Source organism: Actinia tenebrosa, unplaced genomic scaffold (genome assembly GCF_029948245.1).
Source record: "Actinia tenebrosa isolate PJP-AT-01 unplaced genomic scaffold, QUT_ActTen_1.0 PGA_scaffold8__29_contigs__length_14323225, whole genome shotgun sequence".
NCBI lineage: Eukaryota > Metazoa > Cnidaria > Anthozoa > Actiniaria > Actiniidae > Actinia > Actinia tenebrosa.
The window spans coordinates 14,232,241-14,256,981 of record NW_028292585.1 but is presented as its reverse complement, the minus strand read 5'-3'; the positions used below and the strand labels follow the sequence as shown (position 1 = coordinate 14,256,981).

At 38.2% G+C, this 24,741-nt stretch overlaps 5 protein-coding genes across 5 annotated transcripts; 2 read left to right on the top strand and 3 right to left on the bottom strand.

Annotated features, from left to right (window-relative positions):
* Positions 1–575: 575 nt before the first annotated feature.
* LOC116301122 (alpha-1B adrenergic receptor-like) lies at positions 576–4,286 on the top strand. Its single transcript, XM_089040980.1, has one exon. It carries the CDS (start codon positions 576–578, stop codon positions 1,740–1,742), a length of 1,167 nt encoding a protein of 388 aa, XP_088897106.1. The 3' UTR covers positions 1,743–4,286.
* LOC116301124 (uncharacterized) lies at positions 4,126–5,297 on the bottom strand. The gene has a single exon (XM_031710135.2). It carries the CDS (start codon positions 4,947–4,949, stop codon positions 4,353–4,355), a length of 597 nt encoding a protein of 198 aa, XP_031565995.1. The 5' UTR covers positions 4,950–5,297; the 3' UTR covers positions 4,126–4,352.
* A 335-nt stretch (positions 5,298–5,632) lies between these two features.
* On the bottom strand, positions 5,633–10,292 carry LOC116301111 (uncharacterized). Its single transcript, XM_031710115.2, has 4 exons — positions 9,797–10,292; positions 8,083–8,184; positions 6,297–6,484; positions 5,633–5,887 (listed from the first exon to the last, which is right to left on the bottom strand). Exons 1-4 carry the CDS (start codon positions 10,290–10,292, stop codon positions 5,633–5,635), a joined length of 1,041 nt encoding a protein of 346 aa, XP_031565975.2.
* Positions 10,293–18,933: 8,641 nt separating this feature from the next.
* LOC148905269 (uncharacterized) lies at positions 18,934–20,283 on the bottom strand. Its single transcript, XM_089024245.1, has 2 exons — positions 19,970–20,283; positions 18,934–19,881 (listed from the first exon to the last, which is right to left on the bottom strand). Exons 1-2 carry the CDS (start codon positions 20,281–20,283, stop codon positions 19,662–19,664), a joined length of 534 nt encoding a protein of 177 aa, XP_088880371.1. The 3' UTR covers positions 18,934–19,661.
* Positions 20,284–21,016: 733 nt separating this feature from the next.
* LOC148905268 (uncharacterized) lies at positions 21,017–21,681 on the top strand. The gene is made up of 2 exons (XM_089024246.1): positions 21,017–21,195; positions 21,336–21,681. Exons 1-2 carry the CDS (start codon positions 21,017–21,019, stop codon positions 21,679–21,681), a joined length of 525 nt encoding a protein of 174 aa, XP_088880372.1.
* Positions 21,682–24,741: the final 3,060 nt, after the last annotated feature.

Sequence of the window (24,741 nt, the reverse complement as noted above, 5' to 3'; positions counted from 1 at the left end):
AACACAAGGAGGATAGGAAAGCCGATCTTCGTTTAATCCGTTTTGACTTGTATAAGACTCACTGTAAATTACGGCAGCTGTAAAAGCGGTCAGGATGAGTCTGGGTAAGTATGTTTTTTTTCTTTTCTTGCTCTTTTTAGTTAATGTCTTTATTAATTCTGGACCTTGACATTCAGCTTCATCAGATAAATAAGAATAATTGCATACATTTTTTAAATTCATTTTAGGAACCCAATAATCTTGAGGTATGAGCAAATAAATTAACAGCTAAAACCAAGACGCAAGCTTTAATAAGAAGATAAATTGACGGCACACACAAAAAGGTTTGGAAGCAATTTAAATTTTATGACCGAATCTTAAGCACTATCGTCAGATAAAGTAAACATGTTTTGTCAAGATACGTCTTGTCATGGGACTCTCTAGAGTGATGCGCATCCTTCAAGCCTATCAAAGTCTTCCGTTATAACGATTACGTTTCATATATATAAGATCAAACTTTGTAAATCTCTCACAAAGGTATTAGACTAAATATCGAGTGAAACCTTCTTCAAGAGAAAAGCACATTTCAAACGGTCATGGCTGATTCGAGTCTCACAAGAGGAAATCTTAGTGTCAACCAAACGGTCCTAGGAAAAGGAACAAACTCTGTTTTTGGATCAGAAACGAGGGTTTTAGTGGCGGCGATCGTTGAGATTGTTATCTGCGTTCTTGGCTCAGTGGGAAACTTTTTGACCTGCTTTGCAGTGTTTCGAAACAGAAGACTCCAGTTCGCGACCAACTATTTCATCGTTTCGTTAGCCGTAGCTGATGTTCTTGTTTGTACCATATTGGTTCCCATGAGGGCAGCCCAGCACTTCGCCTTTTACGCGGGCAGAGAAATCTCCAAACTGACTGTTGAAGTTGCTGGCTTCATTGGCCGTATCAACATCGTAGCTTCCATCTGTAACCTCGCTGCTCTCAGCATCGACCGTTGTATCGCACTCGAGTACCCAATGAGGTATAGATTTTCCATTCGATTCGCCACACAGCGCGTATGCTACGTCATTTTAGCTTTCTGGATCTTTGCGCTAGTGTTCACCAGTTTGCCAAAGATTCCTGGCCTCTCGGACGATGTGTTTTTAATCGGGTTCATTGTTTTTGTTCTGTTGGTGACTGTTGTCATCGTACTGGCCTATTTCCGTATTTTCCACATCGCCAATCAGGCAAGAAAGCATCGAAAAGTCAGAGTGTTCCAAATCAATTTCCAATCGAAAGTTCACCCGTTAGAAACCCGCAGAACCAGCCTAAAAACAACCGACGCTGTGCCTAATGTTCACGAAGCTTTCCCAGAACGTCCGGAAATCCCTGTCCCTTTTGGCGACCGAAGCATGCGCAAAGAACAACACCAAGATCAGAAAACCGCCAAAACAATCGGGATCGTGATTGGAGCGTTCATAATCCTCGTCTATCCTCGGATTATACTCATTCTGTATCATTTCGGTGCCCCAGCTTCGCCGACAAGCAAACTAGCAAAGTTCTGGGCTCGAATTCTTTTGTACAGCAACTCGGTGGTCAACCCCATGCTATACGCATTGCGCATGCGTGAGTTCAGAAACGAGTTCTCTCGTATTTTAATGAAGTGTTTCAGGATCGGTCGAATGAAAGACCAAATAATGACATCACAAACACAAGGCAACGCTACTAGTATGACATTGTCTTCTACCACCGACAAGGGACTGGCGTGTTTCAGTAATTCTATGTAAAAACGAATACATCCCAGGTTCTTTGGCCACTATAGGCACGGACGCCTGCCAACTACAACATTCTACACGTTTGACTAAATAAATAACCGTCTTTGATTGAAGTGGGCGATCAACTGAGCTATTAAGAAGTCAAAGAGTATCACTTATACTACATTAATCTTTCACAAGAGACACTTGTTTTTCAAGCCTAATTTGCTAATTTATTTCATAATATCGTATTTACTCGTGTAGGTGGAAAAGAGCAAAGATTCCTGTCGGAAAATACATGATTTTTGTCACTGATTGCAATATCTCGGCCATATAACTGCCAAATTACTAAGACGCTCTCTTTAGTTCTTAATTGAACGCGTGTGCCATGAGTTGGGGGAATTTTCCCGTCAAACGATTGACATGTACGAATTAATAGAATCCAAGCTCCGCTTCATAAAAACATAAAAGTCTCAGATTTTCTCTTTGACGGCTGAGGTAAAAATCAAAGAACAAATCTAAAACTGCATTTTTAGTGAGTGACATAGCTCACGTACGAACACTGCATATATTAATTCGTTCTCGCTTCTATTTTGAGCAAGTGACGGCAGCCGATGTAAATACAATTCATAATCTTAAGAGATTCTCGTTTTTTCCCCCACGCAGAACGGCAAACGTGACCACGTTTTCTTCTTTTTTCTGTATTTCACTTAATAGACTTTTTGGAAACGTCATTCTCACCCAAGACAAATATTCTTTTGTGGTTTACGTACTACTTGGAGAATTTCGCGATACCTTTTTACTGACTTAGAAGATATTTTTCTTGGACAATCGACATGTCACGTTCGTCGTAAACGAGTTTCTTAATAAACCTGTTTATATAAAGATGAGTCAACCGGAGGTATACTTCTTTAGCATCTATATTATTTGTTGCTCATTGCTTTTTCGATTAGAAAATACATGATAAGCTTTTTTGATTTAAAATCTATTTTAAGACGTGTATTGTTCTTTCAAATTAATGAACATGTGAATTAATGTCAAACATAAAGGTGACTGCCTACTTTTGAATGTTCGATTTGAGCCCACGATGTGCGCGCGCTCAAAAACCATTGAATAATCTACAAGATTTTATTGAAGAACCATACGCGTTTTGAGCTTCAACAGGGCAAAACCCTCAAATTTTGCACGGGACTCTATATTTTTTGATAGCTCATTCGAAAAAACTCCTAAAAATCAAGGTTATATCAACATTTTAGGAAAAGTTTAAATCAGGAACACGTGAAAAAATAGATTTTTGTAGGGATTTTTGTTCGACTTTATGAGATTTTTTAAGAGCACCGAAACTACAAAATATGACAAAACAATGTATCTCTCTGTCTTTTTGTCGAAAATATCCATGTATTATTGTAGAAGGATTGACTAGCCTTCGTTCGTGCAATCATATAGTCTGCAAATAACTATTATCTTATGAATCTTAATTTTTTTTCTAATCACTTCCGGTGGCGCAATTTTTACTCCAAAAGCTCGTGCGTAGGCTGCCATTAAATGCTGATTATCTCGAAAACGAGCTCGGGACACCCTATTTTTCTTTCCAGATTTGGAATCAGCATTAAATTTCAATTCGGAAAATCGAAGTCTTAAGAAAAGCTTAAATCAATTTCCAAAAGTAGGCAGTCACCTTAAGAGCACCAAAACTACAAAATATGACAAATCAATGGATCTCTTTGTCTTCTTGTCGAATATATCTATGTATTATTGTAGAATGATTGACTAGCCTTCGTTCGTGCAACCATATAGTCTGCAAATAACTATTATCTTATGAATCTTAATTTTTTTCTAACCACTTCCGCTGGCGCAAGTTTTGCTCCAAAAGCTCGCGCGTAGGCTTCCATTAAATGCTGATTATCTCGAAAACAAGCTATGGACACCAATTTTTCTTTCCAGATTTGGAATCAGCATTAAATCTCAATTCGAAAGATCAAAGTTTAAAAAAAGTTTAAATCGTTTTCCAAAAGTAGGCAGTCACCTTAATTGTGAGAATGTGAATTAATGTTTAGAGTTACAATGATTTCAAGCCGCGAAAATACCTCGGCAATGTGATTGGTCTGGCAATGCCATGACCACCGTGTTTTGGGTATTTGATTGGATGGAGAGTAAATTCTCGTGCAATGTGACTGGTCTGGCGTATGCCTTTTCAATTGATTGGCAATTGATTGGATACAGAGTAAATTCTCGTGCAATGTGACTGGTCTGACGTATGCCTTTTCAATTGATTGGCAATTGATTGGATACAGAGTAAATTCTTGTGTGCAAATGCCATTGGTCTGGCATATGCCTTGCCGTGTCATGACCGTGTTTGTGCCGTGAGCTTTTAACAGGCATATGAAAACTCCTATAACAGACAGTGTGCAATATCTTTCCTTGAACACATTTCTTTAATCACTTTTAAGCACCGTAGTAATTATTTTCAATTAGTATAATTTCGTACTTCAAGATTGATTTTCATGTGCTGTGATTGGACGAGCGGTCAGTTCAAAAATTGTAATAATCAACTCATTAAAAATCATGGCAAATGTGGACGTTTCTAATGTGTAAATTTTTTGTAGAGTTTTCCACTGTTTTGGTAGTTACTTTCACGTACATTCATTCTTTGATTTCATCGACAATCTTCCGCACGTCTTTCCACTTAATATTCATTAAATTCTTGATCAAACTGCCCGTAAAGTCCTCGATCTCTGTCCTACAAATCACACATCGGTGCGGAGTCCCATTCTCGAATGATATCTTGAGAGACTGCCAAGCACACCAGCCGCAAGTCACCGTGTGAGAACAAGGAAGAGTCCTTATACACGCCTCGGAACTCAGACAAACTACACAACAACTATCCAAAGGGATTCTAGATATTCTTTCTTCTTGTTCTTCAGTCGTTTCCCCAGCTTTGTCGAGCTCCAAAAACCGATCCACAACATAGGGTATTTTTGACGTCTCTACAGAACGCAACGCATCCATTAAAAATTTGCGGTCAGGTTTGGTTTCTGACGTTGTTTTTGATTTTCTAGAGTATTTAGACCAGCAGAGCAACAAGAAGCCATATATGACTAAAACAATTGCCATCGGAACAAAAGAACACCCAAGATAGCTGAAGAGAACTAAAGTCATGACATTGTTGACCAGAATAAGACTTAAAAACGATAGTCCGTAAATAATGATTTGGCCTCCGTTAATTCTTATCGCATCCATTCTTTGGTTTCTCAGATTGATTCGTTCGGTAGACTTTGTGGATAACTGAAATCAGTATTCAATCTGGGTCACGCAATAAGAAGAGTTCCAGCTAGATCTTGCGAGAGAACTCAAAAATCGAAATCGAAACAACACTGATATTATGTAAGCATATGATTTCTCGTAACAGCTTTATTGTCCTATCGCTCTTTCGCTCTGTACACGTGGTCTTATTGTTCGGGTCATGATTGCTTTCCATTTGACTGGTGCCGAGAGAATAAGTGATTAGTTATGTCAGGTACCCGTCCTGAGGAACTTCTCTTCCAGTGCCCGGAAATTACCCATCTAGCTCGAGGCAGAGTTGGATGGTAAAACTCTTAGCTTAAAAGCGTGAAAAGTTTCCCAAAATATTAACTGTGCATAATTAGAACATGCCGTTCAAAAATTCATACGGAAAATTAGACTACTTTTGATTCCTGTCAAGCTAAAAACGTTGTTGTGTCAAGAGCCACGCTGTGATTGGCTCTTTGGATTGGTTTATAAGTTCCGTGCCTCGACGTCGGAGGGGGTTTGTTATCTATTTAAATTGCTATTCATCTGAAATCCACAGGTATCTCGAGCTGTGTTTTGTCTACAGCTAGTTCAAAAAAGTACGGTGAAAGTGTTGTTGCATGTTGCATCGAATAGAGTGTCTATGTAGGTGATCAATTTTTTATAATTTTTTTGAGCAGGTTACATTTAGAACCCAAGAACTGCGTTCTAAAACTTTGCCTGCCATTTAGTTCGTTTATTTTGAAGGCTTCCAAGGCTTTTTCAGCATTATTGAATACAAAATCTTTATAATGAGTCACATCATAGGCACCAGGCGCGAAGGATTCTGAAACAGGATGTACGTCAAGCACAGGGATCCCAGCCTTGCACATTGCCCACGTTGCGTAGGCGTTGAAGAGGTTTATTCGCTGCAAAAATGATAAAGATCAATCTAGCTAGTACTTTAACTTTTTCCATTTTTCCCGTCACTCTTTATTAATGCAGCATTTATTTCTACTTTTCCCCACCCTTCCCTTCGATACTCCCTTTCCCCCCCTCTTTTAATTGCTTTGTTTGTTATCTTCATTTCTTTCTTATCTTCAATCCCAAATTCACAGTTAACCCATTATTATATATGCCATGGAGAGAAGCATTTCTGTTTCAAAAAATTCTACCTTCCTTCTCAAAAAAATACATAAAAACCCACCCATCTACCCACCCACCCACCCACCCACCAACCCACAAAGTGAAAGACTTGATTACCTCCTTGACCAACTACACTCAACGCGTTTGAAGAAAAGAATTAATCTATTCAAAATTTAAAAGTTAAATTCATACTTGTTCTTTTGTTGTTGTGTTAATAGGGTAGATCCAGTTATATCTATAAGAACACGTCTTGTACATTCCACCACACACATTTTTGTTCCTTGCGATAGATAATCCAAACCGATATGCTAATGAGTCCCCATACACTATCAGTGAACCTGCTGACTGTGTCCCCGGTTCTATTCTTGCATTGCTTGACTCTAATGGAAGGAAAAAACACAGAAGTCCATAATTGTTTTTGTGTTTTCTGTTCGCACTAGGCAGACAAAAATTGTTCGGCCAAATAAAAGTCATGACCAAATTTTGGCTCGGCCAGATCATAGTTAATGGAGCTGAATGGTTGGGAAACCCATTCTATGTTTTTGTTCGACTTTATCCATTGTCATATGACGATGACGGTGCACAGAAAAGAAAAAAGTTGCTCTGTTTGTTTATAGTATTCGGGAATATAGGAGTTTTTAACCCTAAAAACGTTCTAAAACACTTTATTATTTGTTAATTAATCCTATATGGTTAATACAAATTGTTTATTGAAAAGGAAATTGCCTTTTTCATGCCGTTCTTATTTATCATCTAGTAACTTAGCTGTATCTGCGCGAAAATATTAATCCGCATGGTTTTTGGTCGTCGAATGAAAGTTTTCACTTTCAAATTGTTCATACATGAAAATAATAAGGAAATGAGTATTTTCAGCTATACTTGCTTTGGTTCATTGTGTACCGGCAGTAACACGTGATAGTACGGTTCAACATCAAACGCAAAACAATAGCTTCGTAGTATGGAGTTTCCAAACCATTCCGTTCCAATAACTATGGCCAGATATTGTTTGGCCCGTTGTGTTCGCAGTACTGACCTACAAAAATCTACAGCAAACCGCTTATGTCAATCAAAATTTAATACTATAAATATACAATAGAGAGCAGATTGTTTTTGAGCTCGGTACAATTGTTATGGGATGGACCGCTCTCGGTAGAGCTACTCGGGATCTTTATTCTACTTTCTCTTCACTCTGACTAAAACTAATTACATGAGCTCTATTTATAATAACTTCATGACAGGTGTCATTCTACAATCAGTATAATATTATCGCTGTGCCTTGATTGGCTAATGGAAATAGTAAATTCCTGAGTGTGATATCTTATTAAGAATAATACGAGTGAAAATCATAGAACTAAACATAACTTAAACTAAAGATAATATGTGAATATATGGTAAATGTATAGAAAGGTCTACGAGGAATAATTATATCATAAGATTTAAAAGAATAGTGCTAAAATAACTAAGCAAAGGGGGAAAGAGTGTTTAGGGTGTAACCATAGGTGTACATGCTAATGGGAGGAGCTAAGAAGTTTACTTGTAAATTCAAAGCATACCATCATCTAAACTTGCGTGATTGTAGCCTTACTGAAATCTTATATCGATATTTTCAATAACTAATTGATCGTTCTTTATCTTGTTTTCATACGATAAGAAATAGTAATTAGAAAACTGATGTCTAGCTTAGTCTGTAAAAACATTAATTTTCTCTCTCATAACACAATTCTTGGTACAATTCTTGGTAAAAATTTTGGTAAACTTCACTCTCGATTCAAGACAAACAGCTACTAGTAACCTAAATGCCTCGATTTTACCGCTTTTCACTGCATTCGTTCTGTTACATATCATTAAAAAACTGACAGTTTTGACATTGGACAAAATTTTGGCCTGCTTGAAAGCAGGACGACGGCGTTTTCGAAGTATGGTAAGGCACCCCTGATTTGTTAAATCTATCATCCAAAATTCACAAACGTAGAGTTACCGTTCATGTAAGGAAGCCATTCATTGTCGTTGATCCATCGACCAAATCCATCCAGCAGGAAATCACACGCTTCATCACAGGATGACTCCGGTGATAAGATATCTGAAGAACAGAAAGGAATAAGTTACAATTTTTGATTCTCTTCAACTAAGAAAATTCAGTTTCTTGAATGTAAAAGAGGTGAATGGCACAACCTCTCGGCTGATCTACGTCAGGGCATGGCTAACTCACAAATGAAACCCTGAAACAACCTCTGGGCTGATCAAAGTCAAGGCATGGCTAACTCACAGATGGAACCCTGAAACAACCTCTGGGCTGATCAAAGTCAAGGCATGGCTAACTCACAAATGGAACCCTGAAACAACCTCTGGGCTGATCAAAGTCAAGGCATGGCTAACTCACAGATGGAACCCTGAAACAACCTCTGGGCTGATCAAAGTCAGGGAATGGCTAACTCACAGATTGAACCCTGAAACAACCTTTGGGCTGATCTAAGTCAGGGAATGGCTAACTCACAGATTGAACCCTGAAACAACCTCTGGGCTGATCTAAGTCAGGGCACGGCTAACTCACAGATGGAACCCTGAAACAACCTCTTAGCTGATTAAAGTCAAGGCATGTCTAAATTAACAGTCTCTGGGGTGATCAAAGTCAAGGCATGGCTAACTCACAGATCGAACCCTGAAACAACTTCATATTGAATGGTGGAGTCAGCTTTAAGAGTGTGATGATGATATATTCCACATACATCATTCCTTCCACTCTTCCCACCTTCTCTCGCCTTTTCTTCTAATTTTAACTTTTGTTCAGTATTTACTTTCAAAAGGCGTCGTCATTCGAGCTGTTGTGATGTTGAGTGACAGCTGTCCATCTGCCATTTTTTCGTATAGCAAATCATCTAAATGGCCTAGCATTCCCTCTTTCTAAAACTTTCCATTGGCATTACCTAAATAATAAAGTTCTTATAGTTAAGTTCGATTTTTTATGAAGACAATTGACGTTTGTACTGACAACTCTTATTGCGAACTCGCTAGCTACAAGCTGCACGACGAAATTTGGTTTTTCGCTGCCGTCAATCAAAAATATGAAAGGTACCGACTGATCGGTTTTGATTGACGGCAGCGAAAAACCAAATTCCAGCGTGCAGCTTACAGTTTAAGTTCGCATGCAGTATAGCAGTTTTCGTATGACTGTGAAAAGCTCAGTGCCGTAAGCGTGACGTGCCGTGACCGTGATACTTTCTAGAATTTTAATTGGCTGATTTTTTTTCACGCGCAATCAGATTGGTCTAAAAGTGCCGTGATCTTGGCATTACCATGTCCGCGCCGTGTTTATGATGTGTTACGGGTATTTGATTGGATGGAGAGTAAATTCTCGTGCAATGTGATTGGTCTGGCGTATCTCTTGCCGTGTCACGACCGTGTTCGTGCCGTTAACTTTTCACAGTCATACGAAAACTGCACTATGAAAATAGCAGTAATAGAGAAGTTTCTTGAGCTTCGAGGGTTTTGCTTCGGGCTCTTTAGCTTTTTCTTTCTTCGCAAAGATAAACTTTTAAGTTCCAATTTGAGTCTAGTGAAAAAAGAAGTTCTCTATGGAAGCACTGTTAATGGACAATGGGCAGAAACAACAAACGACTTTGGGAAACGTACCGAGAATTGCGAAAATGGAACAGGAAAATCAAAGAAACTATCAGAACAAATTACTACCATACCTTTGATAAACCAATCGATAGGAGGATCCCTAAACCCATCACATAAGCTAAAATCAAGAATGACTTTTAGTGTGTACGTCCCTGGTTCCTTAACGAGAAACAGAGCTTCGTATGTGCCATTATTATGATCAAACACAGTGGCAGCAATGGATGACGGTCCACGTAGATACACTCTCCATGAATCCCCACCAATCCGTTTGATTTGACCATCCTTTGTTCTCGATTGAATGAATATCCTACTAAACTCTCTGGCTGGACGAATATCCTGATAATAGATGGTACTCTTTGATGCACTTGTTCGTTGACTTTTGTCCCATTCTGGCTTCACTTTTCCCCAGGCCATATTATCTAAACACGGTCGTATAATTTGTTCCCAGTTGACGCGCGGTTCTCTCTGTCGATACCAATGGCGCCTAAAATCTTGCTCGAGTGGTGGTAAGGGGGATGTTCCAATTGATTTGTAATTTGTAGGGCTCAGCAAATGCGAATAATACATTGAATAATAAAAGATTATACAAAAACCAGAAGATAAACTGAACCAGATAACGACTCTCGGAGAGCAAATGGTGGTGAAATTCATGATGAGCACTCAGTTGAATGCTTAACGAGACAAAACGATATCAGTCTTGATTATCCTGAAAGAGAGATAAGTGTTTGATGAGTGTAACCATATTTCTTCGGGTGTCTGTAAAACCAGGAACATGCCCGGAACGCACCCGGAACATGCCCGGAACACCCGGAACACCCAGAACATGCCCGGAACACCCGGATCACCCGGAACACCCGGAACATGCCCGGAACACCCGGAACACCCGGAACACCCGGAACACCCGGAACACCCGGAACACCCGGAACATGCCCGGAACACCCGGAACATGCCCGGAACACCCGGAACACCCGGAACACCCGGAACACCCGGAACACCCGGAACACCCGGAACACCCGGAACACCCGGAACATGAAAAACTTTGAGTGAAAATGAAAATTTGACAATGTTGTAACTAAGTTTCTTCAAATGTACGACCGAATTTAAGTTCTTTAGCTACTATTCTATCTACAAATGTTAAAATATTCCTGAAAGCTGAAAAAAAAGCAATGTAAATCCGAGTTCCAAAATTCAAGGTGAGATACAGAGCGTGACCACAAGCGTGACTCGTGAGTGAGTCTCTGCCATTTATGTCGATAAAACTAGTCGGGGGCCAAGTTAGCTGCACTGACAACCCTCGCGAACGACTGAGGATTGTTTTGTTTCCTGACTGCCAAAAAATCCGAGAACTAAATGAGGAAAGGTGGCCTTTGACCATAAGGGCTGCTACTTGTCTCAAAATGGTGCTAAGTGGTGGATATTTCATTTGATAACTTTATTCAAACGCGATTGATTGAGCTAGAACATCGAGCATCCAAACAACCGATCGGCTTGAAACCACATACCCGGCGACTAAGATGACAAACCTTGGACCGATTTTTCTCTTCAAAAATATCTCCTAAAACCATTTTTTTCATTACATACATTCATTTTTAATTATTTCTTGTCAAGCTTAGGTTCTTATCATTGAAACTTTTTGTTTTGGAATAATTATAAAGCGTTCTTATTGTTTCAGGGTCAATATTGAAGTCTAAAGTCTTTTAAAGGGTATGATAAATTGGTAAACTTTGCATTGTAAATTTAATAGTATTTAACCAGATGCCATTCTTATTTACAACATCAAAACCGCTGACAAATTGCTCGCGGTAAAAAAAATCAACAGGGAAGCCAATACGTCGTTGCCTACCACAACCTTTATTGTATTCTGCCGTGGCTTTCTTTGTTCTGCCGTGAGTTAAGTTTATTTTGCCGTGAATTTATTGCCTTTTGCCGTGAGTTTAGTTTGTTTTGCCGCGAGTTTTTGTTTTGCCGTGAGACCTGTGGGCCACCGTAGCGCGGCCATCACTTTAAGCGGCTATAAATTATTCAAAACATGCATTTTCCTAAATGTACGAGTGGATCTAGGAGGTCTGGCATCTTATTATCATTTTTGCACCAAATTCGAAACATTTTGAATAAAAAAGTCTCTGTAAATAAGCACTCAAAAGCAGATGATGTTTGCGATTCCGGGCTTGCCCTCGCTTATAATAAACTGTGTTATGCTTGGGATTGCGCTGGCCTTTTGTGCCGAAGCCGAAGCCATACAAAACGAAAAATACAAAGAAAACAATGCGAGAAATGTCGGGAATAATAGCCAAGGACAGTATTATTCCTCATTTCAGACCTTGATAAAGTAAGTTCAATTAGCTCTACTTTAAAAAGTTACATGAAGTAAGTTTAATCTTCAGTCTTGAAGAGTTTTCAAATTAATTCTTTGTTTTGTGAAATGTATAAATCGGCAGAACAAGAAGCTGACGAAATCAAAGAGGTGGATAGCAAGACTATTATTAGAAAAAATTATGTCTTTAAGATCCTGATAGAGAATGTATGCCAGAAATGCAATGTTCCTGGAATCATACTCAATTCTAGACTAATGCAGATGTTCAAAACTAACAAAGCTAGTTGTCTTCGAAATTCAAATGAGTTTGACCCAAAAGATTTAAATATCGTACTTACTTCGATCGGATAAATTTGCTCTTTATTGATATTTTCTTTTTTGGTTTGAATCTTTTCCCTCGTATACCAAGTAAGCCTTCTTCTAAAGTTTTAAAAAACCCTTTTTAGGGACGCTTACGCTTATCCGCCATTTTGAAAGCTGGCTCCTCCACGCATGCGCTATATTATTCATGCCCAAAACGCGCAAGCCTGCTGCGAATGTCTCGTCTGAGTAGCCAATATTTTCGTATGGAGCCGTATAGCTGACGAATGAGAAGCCCGTTGCTGAGGAAAAGGTGCTGCGTCTTCCAAAAAAGTAACTTGATAAAGCGTTAACGATAAACCTCTCCAACAGGGCATAAATTTTAATTTGTGAAATTTAGTAAGATTCTTTATTCCATAGCCTGAGCTTTCTTATATACCACACTTTACATCATAAGAAATATTCTCGAAATGCACATGCACAAAAACATATACCTAAACACTTCATTTCGTTATTTTCTATTGCCTGTTCATTATCAACGAACAAAAGTGTCAACATTAAACAATCATGGATAGCACTTCAATGTCGTTATGTGTGTACAAAGTTGCTGTTTTGTCATTTGTTGGATCGTTGCATCGTTAGTGTGTTTGTCATCATTGTAAATCTAGTATTCAGTATATAAGTATTCCACGGATATATGGTCCGTGTAACACTCCACAAAGAGCTTTTCAATTTAGTTGGCGTGAATTGGACATATGAAATTTGCCTGATTTTTGAATTTTCATTTTTTATGATCATGTCAAAATTCGAAAATTATCTCATCAATGTCAATTTTCAATTTTCGAATTCAAAAATTAAAATAAATATTTGAAATGACTTTTCGAAATTTTGATTTTTAATTTTTGAATTCGAAAATTGAAAATTGAAAATTGACATTGATGAGATAATATTAGAATTTTGACATGATCATAAAAAATGAAAATTCAAAAATCAGGCAAATTTCATATGTCCAATTAACGCCAACTAAACTGAAAAGCTCTTTGTGGAGTGTTACACGGACCATATATACGACAGTTTTCTAATTTTGCATTGTTTAGGAAAGTTAATTGAAAGACACAAAACAACTTAATTTCCATCATTAATTTCTATCATCCGCCCGGACCAAGTAGCTTATATCAAAGATCGGAACATCGACGAGCCAATCAGATTCATTGAGGATCTGTTGGAATACAGTCAATTCAAAAAACGTTGTCGTCGACCGTCTCAAGCCTACGCGACTGGACCGAAAGGAATATGGGTAAAAATCACTGAAGCGGTTAAAATAAGATAATAATGGCGAGAAACAATCCTTCTCATACTCATTAATAATTCATGAGTAAACCAGCCAATCAATGGGCTATTTTTGGGTCACATGATGTTACTTGAAACCTGGTAAAGTGCTGTGAAAGGAATGCATTCAGTCTGGAGTAACTGGAACAAAATTAATTCAGTCCTAGGACTGAATTAATTTTGTTCAAGTTACTCCAAGCCGAATAATTAATGAGACGAGAAGTCATTTCAAAGCCGACAATATCGGACTGGACGGGATTTCGAGTCCGCGCAATTAGTTACTACGGGTATTACACCAACTACATGTGTTGCACCTACACGGATCACTAAAGGTGACACCGAACGATGCAACACTACCACAACACACAACCCCAAGATAGTGCCAATTCGTGTGGTCATACATGAAGTAACGACCGGTATAACTAGTCAGATAAAAATTATGGAGTCAACTCGGCTTCAATGATTACTACCCAGAGTTCCTTTCGGTCTAGTCGCGTAGGCTTGAGTTGGTCGACGACAACATTTTTTGAATTGACTGTATGCCCAAGTAAATCAAGAGTCAATACTACTGTTTGCTGCGGACTTCGAGAAAGCCTTTGATAGTATCCATCACAATTTTATTTGGCCAGCCCTTAAACACTTTGGTTTTAATCATAGTTAATGAACAGTTTATAAGGTGGATTCGTTTATTATTTTTAACTTTCTGGAAAGGTGGTTAATTCTTTAGGTCTTTCAAAGCTTTTATATGTATGCACCAAGATAAGAGCCAGTGGAGCATTTATTGAGAAAGTGAAAGATGAAACTGTAAACTTCATATGGAATGGAAAAAAACCCAAGATAAAATATAACACCTTGATAGGAGCACACGATGACGGAGGACTGAAACTGTAAGACTTTGGAAGCATGATTAAGGCAAGCATGGTTAAATGGCTTAAAAGGTTAATGGATGGAACTGTAAAATTGGGGCTCTTACTCTTACTAGAAAAATTAAAGTTTTCGAAAAGTTTATCGACTTAGATAAAGTAAAAACTTGGCAAATACATCAAAGTATTATAAGAAAGAAATTTGAACCTCCTATGGCTAAACGTATTTGCGACAGTTTACGCAACTTCTATAGATACAAAACTTAGGTGGTTTCAATATAGGATTTTGACAAACTGTTTATACCTGTAAATAAGGACTTAGCTAAGTTTAACCTCAAAGAAGACGCTTTATGCTCCTTTTGTCATAAGCATGTGGAAACAATAGAACATATTTTTATAACATGTGAAATTTCGTATAAACTTTATAACGACATTTCACTATGGTTGAAAAAGTATAATATTATGCTGCCTACTTTAAGTTTAACTTCAGTAGTAATAGGACACTGCTTATGCTTTGAGTTCTCATTGGTAATTAATTTTATACTGCTCTTGTTGAAATCCTTTGTATATAGAGCAATCTACTTAAAGCAAGTCATCCTGTGTTCAGTGGTTTCAAAGAATACGTTCAATACTATGAATCGATTGAATATAACATTGCTGTTAAAAATCATACAAAGCAAATCCACCTGACAAAGTTTGATAAATTAAGAATGGTAATTTATGCTAACATTTAGTTGACAGTGAAAAAAAAACAAAAAAAAAAACTGTTGTATAAGTATTTGAACCCTAGAATGTATATAAGTGTTAAATTTTGTAAATATGTCTGTAATTTTGCGTATCAAAGTGTTAAAAAAATAAACAACCCCCAAGGGATGAAATGTTTGCTCCCTGCTTAGTAACTTATGTCATTTATTAACGGATGAAAAACATCTAGAAGAGCTAAAATTCCATGACTCGACCTTGCACAACCGAAAGGGTTACAACCTTACACGGTTTAGCTGTTAGACAATCTTACATCTTTTGGACGACCTTTTAAGAGTTAGAAAACTGATACCAGATTTATCTACTAGTAATGATGAAAAGGTAAATTATACACCGTGAAAAGATGAAAAAACTTACTGACGTTTCGGACGTTTCTTTTACTCCGACGAAGGACTAGCGTCCGAAACGTCAGTAAGTTTTTTCATCTTTTCACGGTGTATAATTTACCTTTTCATCATTACTGTTTCATTAGAAACACCGACGCAGCTCACACTAGTTTTTAGCTAGTTATATCTTTTTATCTACTAGTAAGCTAACGTCGAACTTTCCATGCACCGAACTCATTAAAAACAATGGATATCAGGTGATAATGAGGCGGCATTCTTTGATGTAATTAAGTTCGGTGCATGGAAAGTTCGACGTTTGTCCTAGGCCTAATTAATTGTTGTTGCTCTTCAGTTCATTTTCTTTCTTATTTTTCTATTTTGTATGATATTTTAGGCATATTTTTTAAGGTGTTCCGGACATGTTACGGGTTTTACAAACTCCCTATTTCCTCTGTTGCGCCGACTGATGTCTTAGTAATTCCTTTTCAGTGCTTTTGGACTACGGGCCTAATTTTTATATTTCATATTTCTAATTTCCAACATTTTCTAGAAATCTGTAAAACGAAACATGGCTTCTTTTAGACATCTTTCAATTTCATAAAACATAAAACGACAGAAAACTGCTTCTTCAAGATTACGTAATGATAAGGTTAAAAAGTGATATTCCAGGTTACTGGTTCTTACACTGTCATCAGTTGCTACACAATGTGGAAAGGGTGTCCCTAATATTGAATGAATCCCATGCAAGTCTACCTACTAACCTCACAACGTGCAAGGAATTTAGTATGGACAGTCGCGAGTTTGAAATGATGCTTGAGAGGAACAAATAGTGTGCTTCAAAAAAGAATATGGCGATAACAAAGACAGTACAAGTAAATTAAAGCGTTTCGTCCGGTACCTGTGTGGGCGTGGAATTTTCTTATCGTCGCAGCTTTTTTAACATGTGCAATCCATTTTCATTTGTGAGAAGATCGATATACTCTGTCCTTTGAGCTAGAAATGTGATTTTTTTGTATTTTAACTACTACCAAACAGCTATGCAAACTCAATTTGCATTGCTAATTTGAGTCCCCGGGGATTATGCAAATGAGATAATAAAAGCCCTTCACGTGGTTCTATAGTGTCACTCTACTCGAGGCAGCCGGTCAAACATCGTCTTTGTCCCACCCGCCCGCCCAAAGGAAGCCGGGTTTGAATTACCCTCAATGCACTTCTCGCTTTGGCCTAGGCGTGTCCCAGGCCAGAGCTATCCCCATTCCTTATTACCATCTCATGGATAACAATGTCCGGGGAAGAATATTACACTATACGAGAAAGTGATGACTGCAGTAGACTGTCTGCATCAAATGAAGCAAGGGACGCTCATTAACAAAAATAAATTTCTCCTGTAATTAAGTTAATGTTCAATGATTTAATGTCATTTTATTCAAGGGATCGTCGTAATTGGGAAAACCTGTGAAGGTATCCTTTACTTATCATCTGCTTACATTTTTTTTATATTTTTCATTCAGTTTTAAAACTATGATTTGATGTGAGGTAAATGCTAAAACATTTTATATAACATGTATTGTTTCGTGTTTTTGTGACATATAAGCTGCCTAAAACATTCCATACGTCTCACAAATCATTACTAGCTTACCACAGAAAGTTTCCTCGGACTTTTAAACTCTGACAACAAACTCCTCCATAAAACTGGTTAAGTGAAAATGTCAAACAAAACTGCAGCAGTTTACTTGGTATTTCAATGCGAATTCGAAGTATTTAGTATTTTTTTTGCATCGTTAATAGAGGGGTTACTGACTTACTGACTAATTCTCGTAAATGTTTAAAGAAGGAGCCATTGATGTCACCTACTCAACATGATGACTACCGACATGGGTGGCTGCTTGTCATCTGCTGCTATATTTTATAGTTTTTGCGTTTTTATTTTCAATGATTTTAATACATATTCACATATATCAACTTTTGCCCTCCTTCAAGCAGCTTTCTTGGTACTGGAGTTCATCGGGGATCGCGGTAAAAAGCTGAAACGGAAACAGCTGAAAGAGCTGAAAAGTGCAGAAAAGTGCAGAACTTCTTATTATCATAGATAATAATCAGTAGACAAATATTATGAAAGATGATATAATATAAATAATGTCAAACTAAAAAATAAAAAATAAAAAAAATGAAAAAAATGTTAACTGCAGAGATACCAGCCAATGGACCAACCAGAAAGGTCAATGTCACGCATTCTCTTTACCGAAAAATAAAATTTCTACATAGTATTAGAATATAAATAAAATTAAATAAAGTCCATGCACAGAGATTTCTTGTTAAGCCTTCTATCATGCTGCTCAGATTTTGATCCTGGCTAGAATTAAGAGCTTCATTGCTGGACCGCTCGGTGAATGGTCAGCTTTGAAAATATTTCTTTGATACTGAACAGCCACTAAGAAGTCCAACTTCATAATTGTTACGTTGATCAAGTTACTTGTTCTGGAAGACCAAGCACCTTTTCTTAGCAACGGGCTGCTCATTGGTCAACATAACGTCGCTCTCCTACTGCGAAGACAGTTGTCAAGCGCTTCTCGGACTGAGCTAGATTTATTGCTGTTGTTGTTGTTGTTGTTGTTGTTGTTGTTGTTTTTTTTGGCTTTCCTCGGCATAGTTTATAAAGGAAAAAAAATCAAAGCTCTTGCAGCTCTTTCATGATAAAAAGAGTGATGAAAGTAATTCAAGTACAGAAATAGGTTGAATTTATGACATTTCTAAACTTTTCAGCTATTTCAGCTCTTTCAGCTTTCCGCTGTTTCCGTTTCAGCTTTTTACCGCGACCCGTGATCACCGTTGGTGTTTTGATTCTTACTATGGGTTGCCTGTGGTGTGTAACGCACTTTCTAGTGAGCAGTCAAAAGTGTTTACTAGAGAGTGCGTTACCAACGGTTATTGATTTGAATTTAATCGGCTATCAGTTTACAGCGCCGATCTGATCACAGCGCAGATCTGATTACAGCTTAAGTCAAAGGAAACCGATCACAACACAGGAAACCCACAAAGAGCAAATTACTTTTTTAAAAGAATCAAAAAAAAAAAAAAAAAAAAAAAAAAGTCGGGTTCCCTGTGATTTAAACGGTTCATAATACATAAGATAAGACACGTAATTCGACAGGAAACGTCACGTGGAAACTTCTTCAAAGTGTAGCGCATTAGACATTTCCGATTTAGCGGCATATGAGCGGAATAGGCATATACTAGCGGAATAAGCATAAACCAGCGGAATAAGGCTAGAATCATCGTTATGACCAGAAAATTCAATAAAATAATGAAACAGCTTTCAGTAGACCTGTTTTATCTAACTTAAGGTATTGCACAATTAATATCGTTAACACTACCTGTTTTATTAGCTTAACTGACGAGCAGTGTGCTCGAGAATAAGATCTCGTCCCGTTGAAACGCATTTATATAAAAAAGTTGCGTTTATAATATACTAATGTAAATGCTCCCCCTTAAATTTATAAAAGGACTAAGAATGCTAGCATATAATGTAGAATACCACGACGGTTATTATTTTCGAGAAGTTTTCCTTCTGCATGGACACGTACGTATCGCTAACATATAGTTGAAATGTGGATGCCTACTGAGATTGTTCACTGCCTGTAAACACTTACTTCCCAACTCTGTACCCTCTCCTCTGCGGGGAAAAACAGGATTTTATTCAAGTTCTCTGTTAGTTCTTCTACAGTGGAAAAGGCTGTGCACATAACCAATGCGTTGAAATTCAGAACAAAACAAGATATTTGAGAGATTCAGTAAACATCTTGTGTTTTCGACAAACATTTGTGCTACGCAAACGAAAAAAAGTAAAAAGAAGTTGAAAAGCTTTTCAAGAAGCAATAGATAAATAATGAAATAACCTTTGTCTTTGCTGAGAAGGTTTCTAAAAGGTACTAGTTAAATTACAGGGAAAGAACAAAAACGTGCTTATGCCGGCCAGAAAAAACGTGATGCTTAATGTCTATTTATTAATAACGTGAACAGAACTCATAAAGCCTATAAGGTGCTAGTCTTCATCTGACGAAGAATCTGTCACGTCAAGACCATGGACTGCCCTCCAGCTTTTTAATGCTTTCTGGTGCTCTCGTGCAGCACTTTGGGCCGCATCAAGAACGGCGGGGATTGCTTCGAGTAAGCTGTCCAGTTTTTTCTCTCTGGTGACCTGGGAGTTCCTAGATGACTTCAGCTTTTTACTTGACTTTAAGCTTTCATTGAGAGGTCTTTTCCTTAAAGGATAATAGCAAAATTAACGAGGTTTTATTATAAAATAGGTATGAGAAACGTTGAAAGTAATTCTGTCTGCTTATAAATTACCTGTCTTCCGTCCTCTCGCTTTCTCTTGTTTTCTTGATTCGTGTAAGGATGTCAGCAGGGTCGTCATTTGGTTCGTTCTTTTCTGCATCTAACACATACTTTGTTTCGCGTGCATTGATAGCTCTGCAAATGTCTTCAACTTCTTCAGTATCTTCGTTACAAGTTTCTTCCACACTAGATGCGGACGAGTATTCTTCATCAATTATTCTATTTGACGTGCTTGCTTCACTGGCATTCCTACCAGGAAATAAAAGAATCATCGCACTCCATATAATACCGTTATTGAGAGTCCTTTCTTCTTTGGTCAACAGCATTCTTACCTTGAAGGAAGAGCGTTGTTAAGCAGTTTAGTAGCTCTCTTCCTTAATCGCTCCTGCAACACTTTGTTGGAATTTCCTTCAGCCACATACTGATCACCTGCTTCTCACAAAACCTCAACATGCCTTCTCATAAAACTCAAAACACTTTTCCACTCTCTTCCACATGCTTGCACAGCTTGAAGAAGAAGAGTATCTTCGACTTGAGTGTAGTTTTTCCTTGGTTTTCTTTACTTGTTGTTGTCCATCGCTCCTTTCTCACAGGATTAAGAAAAGTGAAAAGAGCCCTAAAAATTTGCATACATAGGCACGTGCACACGTGCACTGGTCGTAATGTTTTTTTTAAATATTTTTGTTTGGTTTCGTGATTGCGAACGAAAAAGTTGCATATATGTTTAATACACTACCTGTTTGCGTCAGTCAACAATGGATGTCCCACCTTTCCCAATGTTTATTGTAGTAACCCTGCTGTCTATCTTTGCAGCTATAAAATTGAGTCTTCAAAGACCACAACGTTTGGTCCCTTTATTTCCTATGCATGTAATAGGGAACCTGCTCATCACACTCGTTGCGCTTGTCTCTACGGCACCAACGGGAGCTAATCTCCTAGCCCAACTTTTTGGTAATCTGCTGCTTAACCATCGTAACAGTGGCAGAGATGTTTATTGTTTAGCACGAAGACATCCACACATCTTTTGGTACATGACCGGGGAAACACTAGAATCCTTTGATGCTATTGTACGAAGAATTGGTATGGAAGTTACCAGTCCAAGACGCACACCTCGGGTGCCAACTACAGGTAAAAGAAGATCTTGTAATCTTGACTTATAGAGGTGACAAAAAGTACCATTTTATGAGTACACAACTAATTGTTGACGCAGATGGTTTGGTAGTACTCCTTGTAGCTGGGTACGTTTGCTATATAGTAGCGTTGTCATGTTGTGCTTAAGTATTTCGATCTAGCTGCTATTTTACTGCATGTAAAAACAAATACAAACATAAGCAAAATTTAGTACTACACGTATTCATAGTAAACAAACGTCTTGCAGATTTCCGGGGCATATGAACGATGCGGAGTCATACAGACGACTTCCTGCTATAGGCCATGGAAGAAGAAGGAATCTACCACGACGAGCAAGGCTGCTAGCTGATGGGGGATACGCTATCGCCCCACCTCTTATCACTCCAAGGCGTATTGCTTACAACAGACGACAACAGAATGCCAACAGAGCGCTAAGGTCGCTTCGTATCCGCGTAGAGCACGCCATTGGATTCCTGAAAATGTACTCAGCGACCTCGGATATTTTTCGACACATGAGGCCATTTCAACCCTTTGTAATAGCAACTTGTGGTGCTCTTGCTAATAGAAGGAAAAGAATTCTAAAAACACTGTAATGTTATATATGTTCTTTTTGATATACTTTTCGGAAAAGTAAAACAAACTGGCGTAACACATGTTTATATTAGTGAGAGCAGAAAAATTCCTAGCTTAATACTGTAAACAAATCTCAAGATATGTTGATACTACTGGCGCTTACTAGTCAGTTGTGACTGTTTTGGTGCGTTGAATACAACAGGTGTATGATAAAGTTCATAAGTATATGACGTTTGGGACATTAGTTCTTCGTAGTAAGAGGATTGACTATTAAGGACCATAGTAGTAAGACGAAGGAGTAACGTCAGTAAAAATAGTTACAAACTTTCTTTCTCAGTTGTTATTTACCTAATAATACATTGTACTAGCTGAGAAAACAGTAAGATAAGGAGTTTTGAAAATTCTATTGGTTAAATCTGGAATAAAATAATGATAGCTCTTTTTAATTTATGCTATTCCGGTCGGATTATGAGAATGCGGAATATACTTTCCCTATGCCGCTAAATCGGAAATGTCTATTTCAAACCAGGGAATCCGTCACTCGGCATTTAAGCAATATGGCAGAAAGCGAGGAGAAAGTAACGCTTCGGGTGAAATGCGTCGTAAAAGGATACCATGAATGTAAGTTTGTTACATACATAGGGGAACAATTTGAGGCCTTTAAGAAACTTGGACCGAAAGGCAAAGCATTTCGAGTATCTAACGAAAGAGGTCAGTTGGTTCATCTTCAAAGAGAGCTTGTCGATGTGTTTTGGACTTAGGAATGTTCTGCCCTGAAATGGTGATTGTAGATGGATTTAACATTCTCTTTAATTTACACATTCCACCTAAAATTTAGTAACTGATAAACTATCAGTAATTTCAATTTTTCAGCACAATCACCGGGAAAGCATTTCTAGATCCACGTGGTAGATGGCGAGTTGGCGGGGGAATAAATAATAATGTGGTTTGATAGACCGCATCTAGGGAAGCCAGCTCGTGTTTTTCAAAAAGCCAACGAGTTGACTTTTTTTTCGCTTTAGTGGATTCCACTTCAATTCAGGGGCTGACCTTTTGGCAATGCGTTCTGTTGAAAAGAAAACAAAGTGAGTTGGGACGATACTAGAATTCACTTGACTTTATTGGCTGTTATTTGCTATTAAACAAACCTCTAAAAGCCGCCACAAGGCTTTCCTGTTTTTCTCTTGAGCCCATGAGCTGATGGAGCTTCTGCCAAGGCTCCATTCCGGCTCCCACTAGAAACGTGGACGGCGGTTTATTTAAAAGAGTTGAGAGGGTCCCCTGAGAACGATGAACGACCTCACTTGCCACGAAGGCCACAGATACTCTAGTTTTTTTCAGCCAGTTTTTGACCTTGCTGGCCAGCTCCTCTGGTGTCTCGGCTGGGTCGACTTCTGCACCGGCGTCGACAGCATTAACTTCTATACAACCGAAAATATGGATAAATTTTGTGACAAAGTGCGAGAAAACCTACCCTGCAACTAGAATTGAATATTTAAGAGCAATCTTAAGTAGATCACTTAAGTATTTTCAGTGTAACGCCCTTATTTTACGGGACCACTTAAGTGTACCCGTAACACTTACGGGGGTTTTATGCAACCGGGCCCAGGCTTCGACCTGGCATGGATGACGCCGTTGAAATTAGTACCGTATGTCCTACAGGATACAGACTACTACATGTACCAATATCTCATTCCACTGGTGGTGGCGTTTGGTATCTGTACGCTGTGTACTGAATTCTACTTGTGTATCGACGCTTTTGTCAACGTCGCTTTTCTTAAAAGAGGTTTCCACGTTCTTGGAACATGTAACTACTGTTCAACATAAACCATTGTTAATTTTTGGTGATTTTAACCTTCACGTGGACGATCCTAGTGACACTATCGCTAGATAATTTCTTGAACTATTGGATTCTTTAAATCTTGTGCAGCACGTCTACGGGAAAGACTCATGCTAATGGACACACCCTTGATTTGGTTATATCTGATGTAATGGATCCTTTTGTATAAGATGTGAAAATAACTGATCCTGCGATCTCTGATCATACGGCTGTTCACTTAACTATACACCTTGAAAAGCAAAGACTTAAAAGGAAGGTTGTCTCCTCTCGCAAACTACACGGCATGATATGAGTTCTCTTCGTAGTGATATTGAATGTTCTGTCCTCTTCAAGCATCAAGATGATCTTGACATTGTTGTTAATAACTATGATGAAGTCTTACGATCATTCCTGGACAAGCATGCTCCTATAAAAGAACGTGTTGTCACAGTACGACCATCGGCATCTTGGTCTACAGCTGAAGTCTTCGCCGAGAAACAGAAACGCAGACAGCTTGAACGTAAATGGCGAGCATCGAGGCTCCCCTCTAACCGAGGGCGTAATGCACACCAATGTTGCGTAGTGAATAACTTGATCAAGTCGCTTAAACTACAGTACTACTCGTCTATCATAAAGAAAATTCTAGTAATCAAAAAGTTTTGTTTAAGACTGTTCAAAACTACTCCAAAAGCCAACTGTCAAACACTTTCCACCATCCACCCCATGTTTGAAACTTATGGGTAATTCTTTCATATTGTGTTTGTTAATACAGTATCTTGGTCGGACAAAAGTATACTCTCAAACTTTTTTGTATACTTGGAGAAAACAAACATTTATTTTCTCACTCAAACTCTTCAAAATATTAGGAAACGTGCTGAAGTGCACGCATGCGCAAACGTTTTCACCTGGTGTCACATCGTTGGATCGAAGTGTATTTTGTGTTCACCGCTAGTTTCATATCAGTATTGAAGAAAAGAAACGAAAAAATCAATTCTTATCATGAGTAATGTAAGGTCCATCCGAAAGCCGATTTTCGGGTTTAACAGAAATTAATTTACAAAGTTCTAAATGTGGTACGGAGCGATGTTTAGTGTTGGGTTAATGTCGTCACTGGAGAGCGTTAAAAATAAATATTGAATAGAATAAAAAATAGAATTTGGCAGTGGCATTTCCACTGTAATTCCACTTTCCACTGTAATTCCAGATGGAATTCAGAAGTTGGTTTTTGCGGAGGGGGGAAACTGGAGAACCCGGAAAACCC

What these genes read in the sequence shown, in the direction of transcription:
- LOC148905269 (XM_089024245.1), bottom strand. Translation starts at nt 20,283, where the DNA reads ATGCTGTTGACCAAAGAAGAAAGGACTCTCAATAACGGTATTATATGG. An exon ending in AGCGAGAGGACGGAAGACAG is followed by an intron (nt 19,882 to 19,969) that starts GTAATTTATAAG and finishes TTATCCTTTAAG; the next exon opens with GAAAAGACCTCTCAATGAAA.
- LOC116301111 (XM_031710115.2), bottom strand. Translation starts at nt 10,292, where the DNA reads ATGTATTATTCGCATTTGCTGAGCCCTACAAATTACAAATCAATTGGA. An exon ending in TATCGATTGGTTTATCAAAG is followed by an intron (nt 8,185 to 9,796) that starts GTATGGTAGTAA and finishes TCTGTTCTTCAG; the next exon opens with ATATCTTATCACCGGAGTCA. An exon ending in ACACAACAACAAAAGAACAA is followed by an intron (nt 5,888 to 6,296) that starts GTATGAATTTAA and finishes TCATTTTTGCAG; the next exon opens with CGAATAAACCTCTTCAACGC.
- LOC148905268 (XM_089024246.1), top strand. Translation starts at nt 21,017, where the DNA reads ATGCTATTGTACGAAGAATTGGTATGGAAGTTACCAGTCCAAGACGCA. An exon ending in GTAGTACTCCTTGTAGCTGG is followed by an intron (nt 21,196 to 21,335) that starts GTACGTTTGCTA and finishes AACGTCTTGCAG; the next exon opens with ATTTCCGGGGCATATGAACG.
- LOC116301122 (XM_089040980.1), top strand. Translation starts at nt 576, where the DNA reads ATGGCTGATTCGAGTCTCACAAGAGGAAATCTTAGTGTCAACCAAACG.
- LOC116301124 (XM_031710135.2), bottom strand. Translation starts at nt 4,949, where the DNA reads ATGGATGCGATAAGAATTAACGGAGGCCAAATCATTATTTACGGACTA.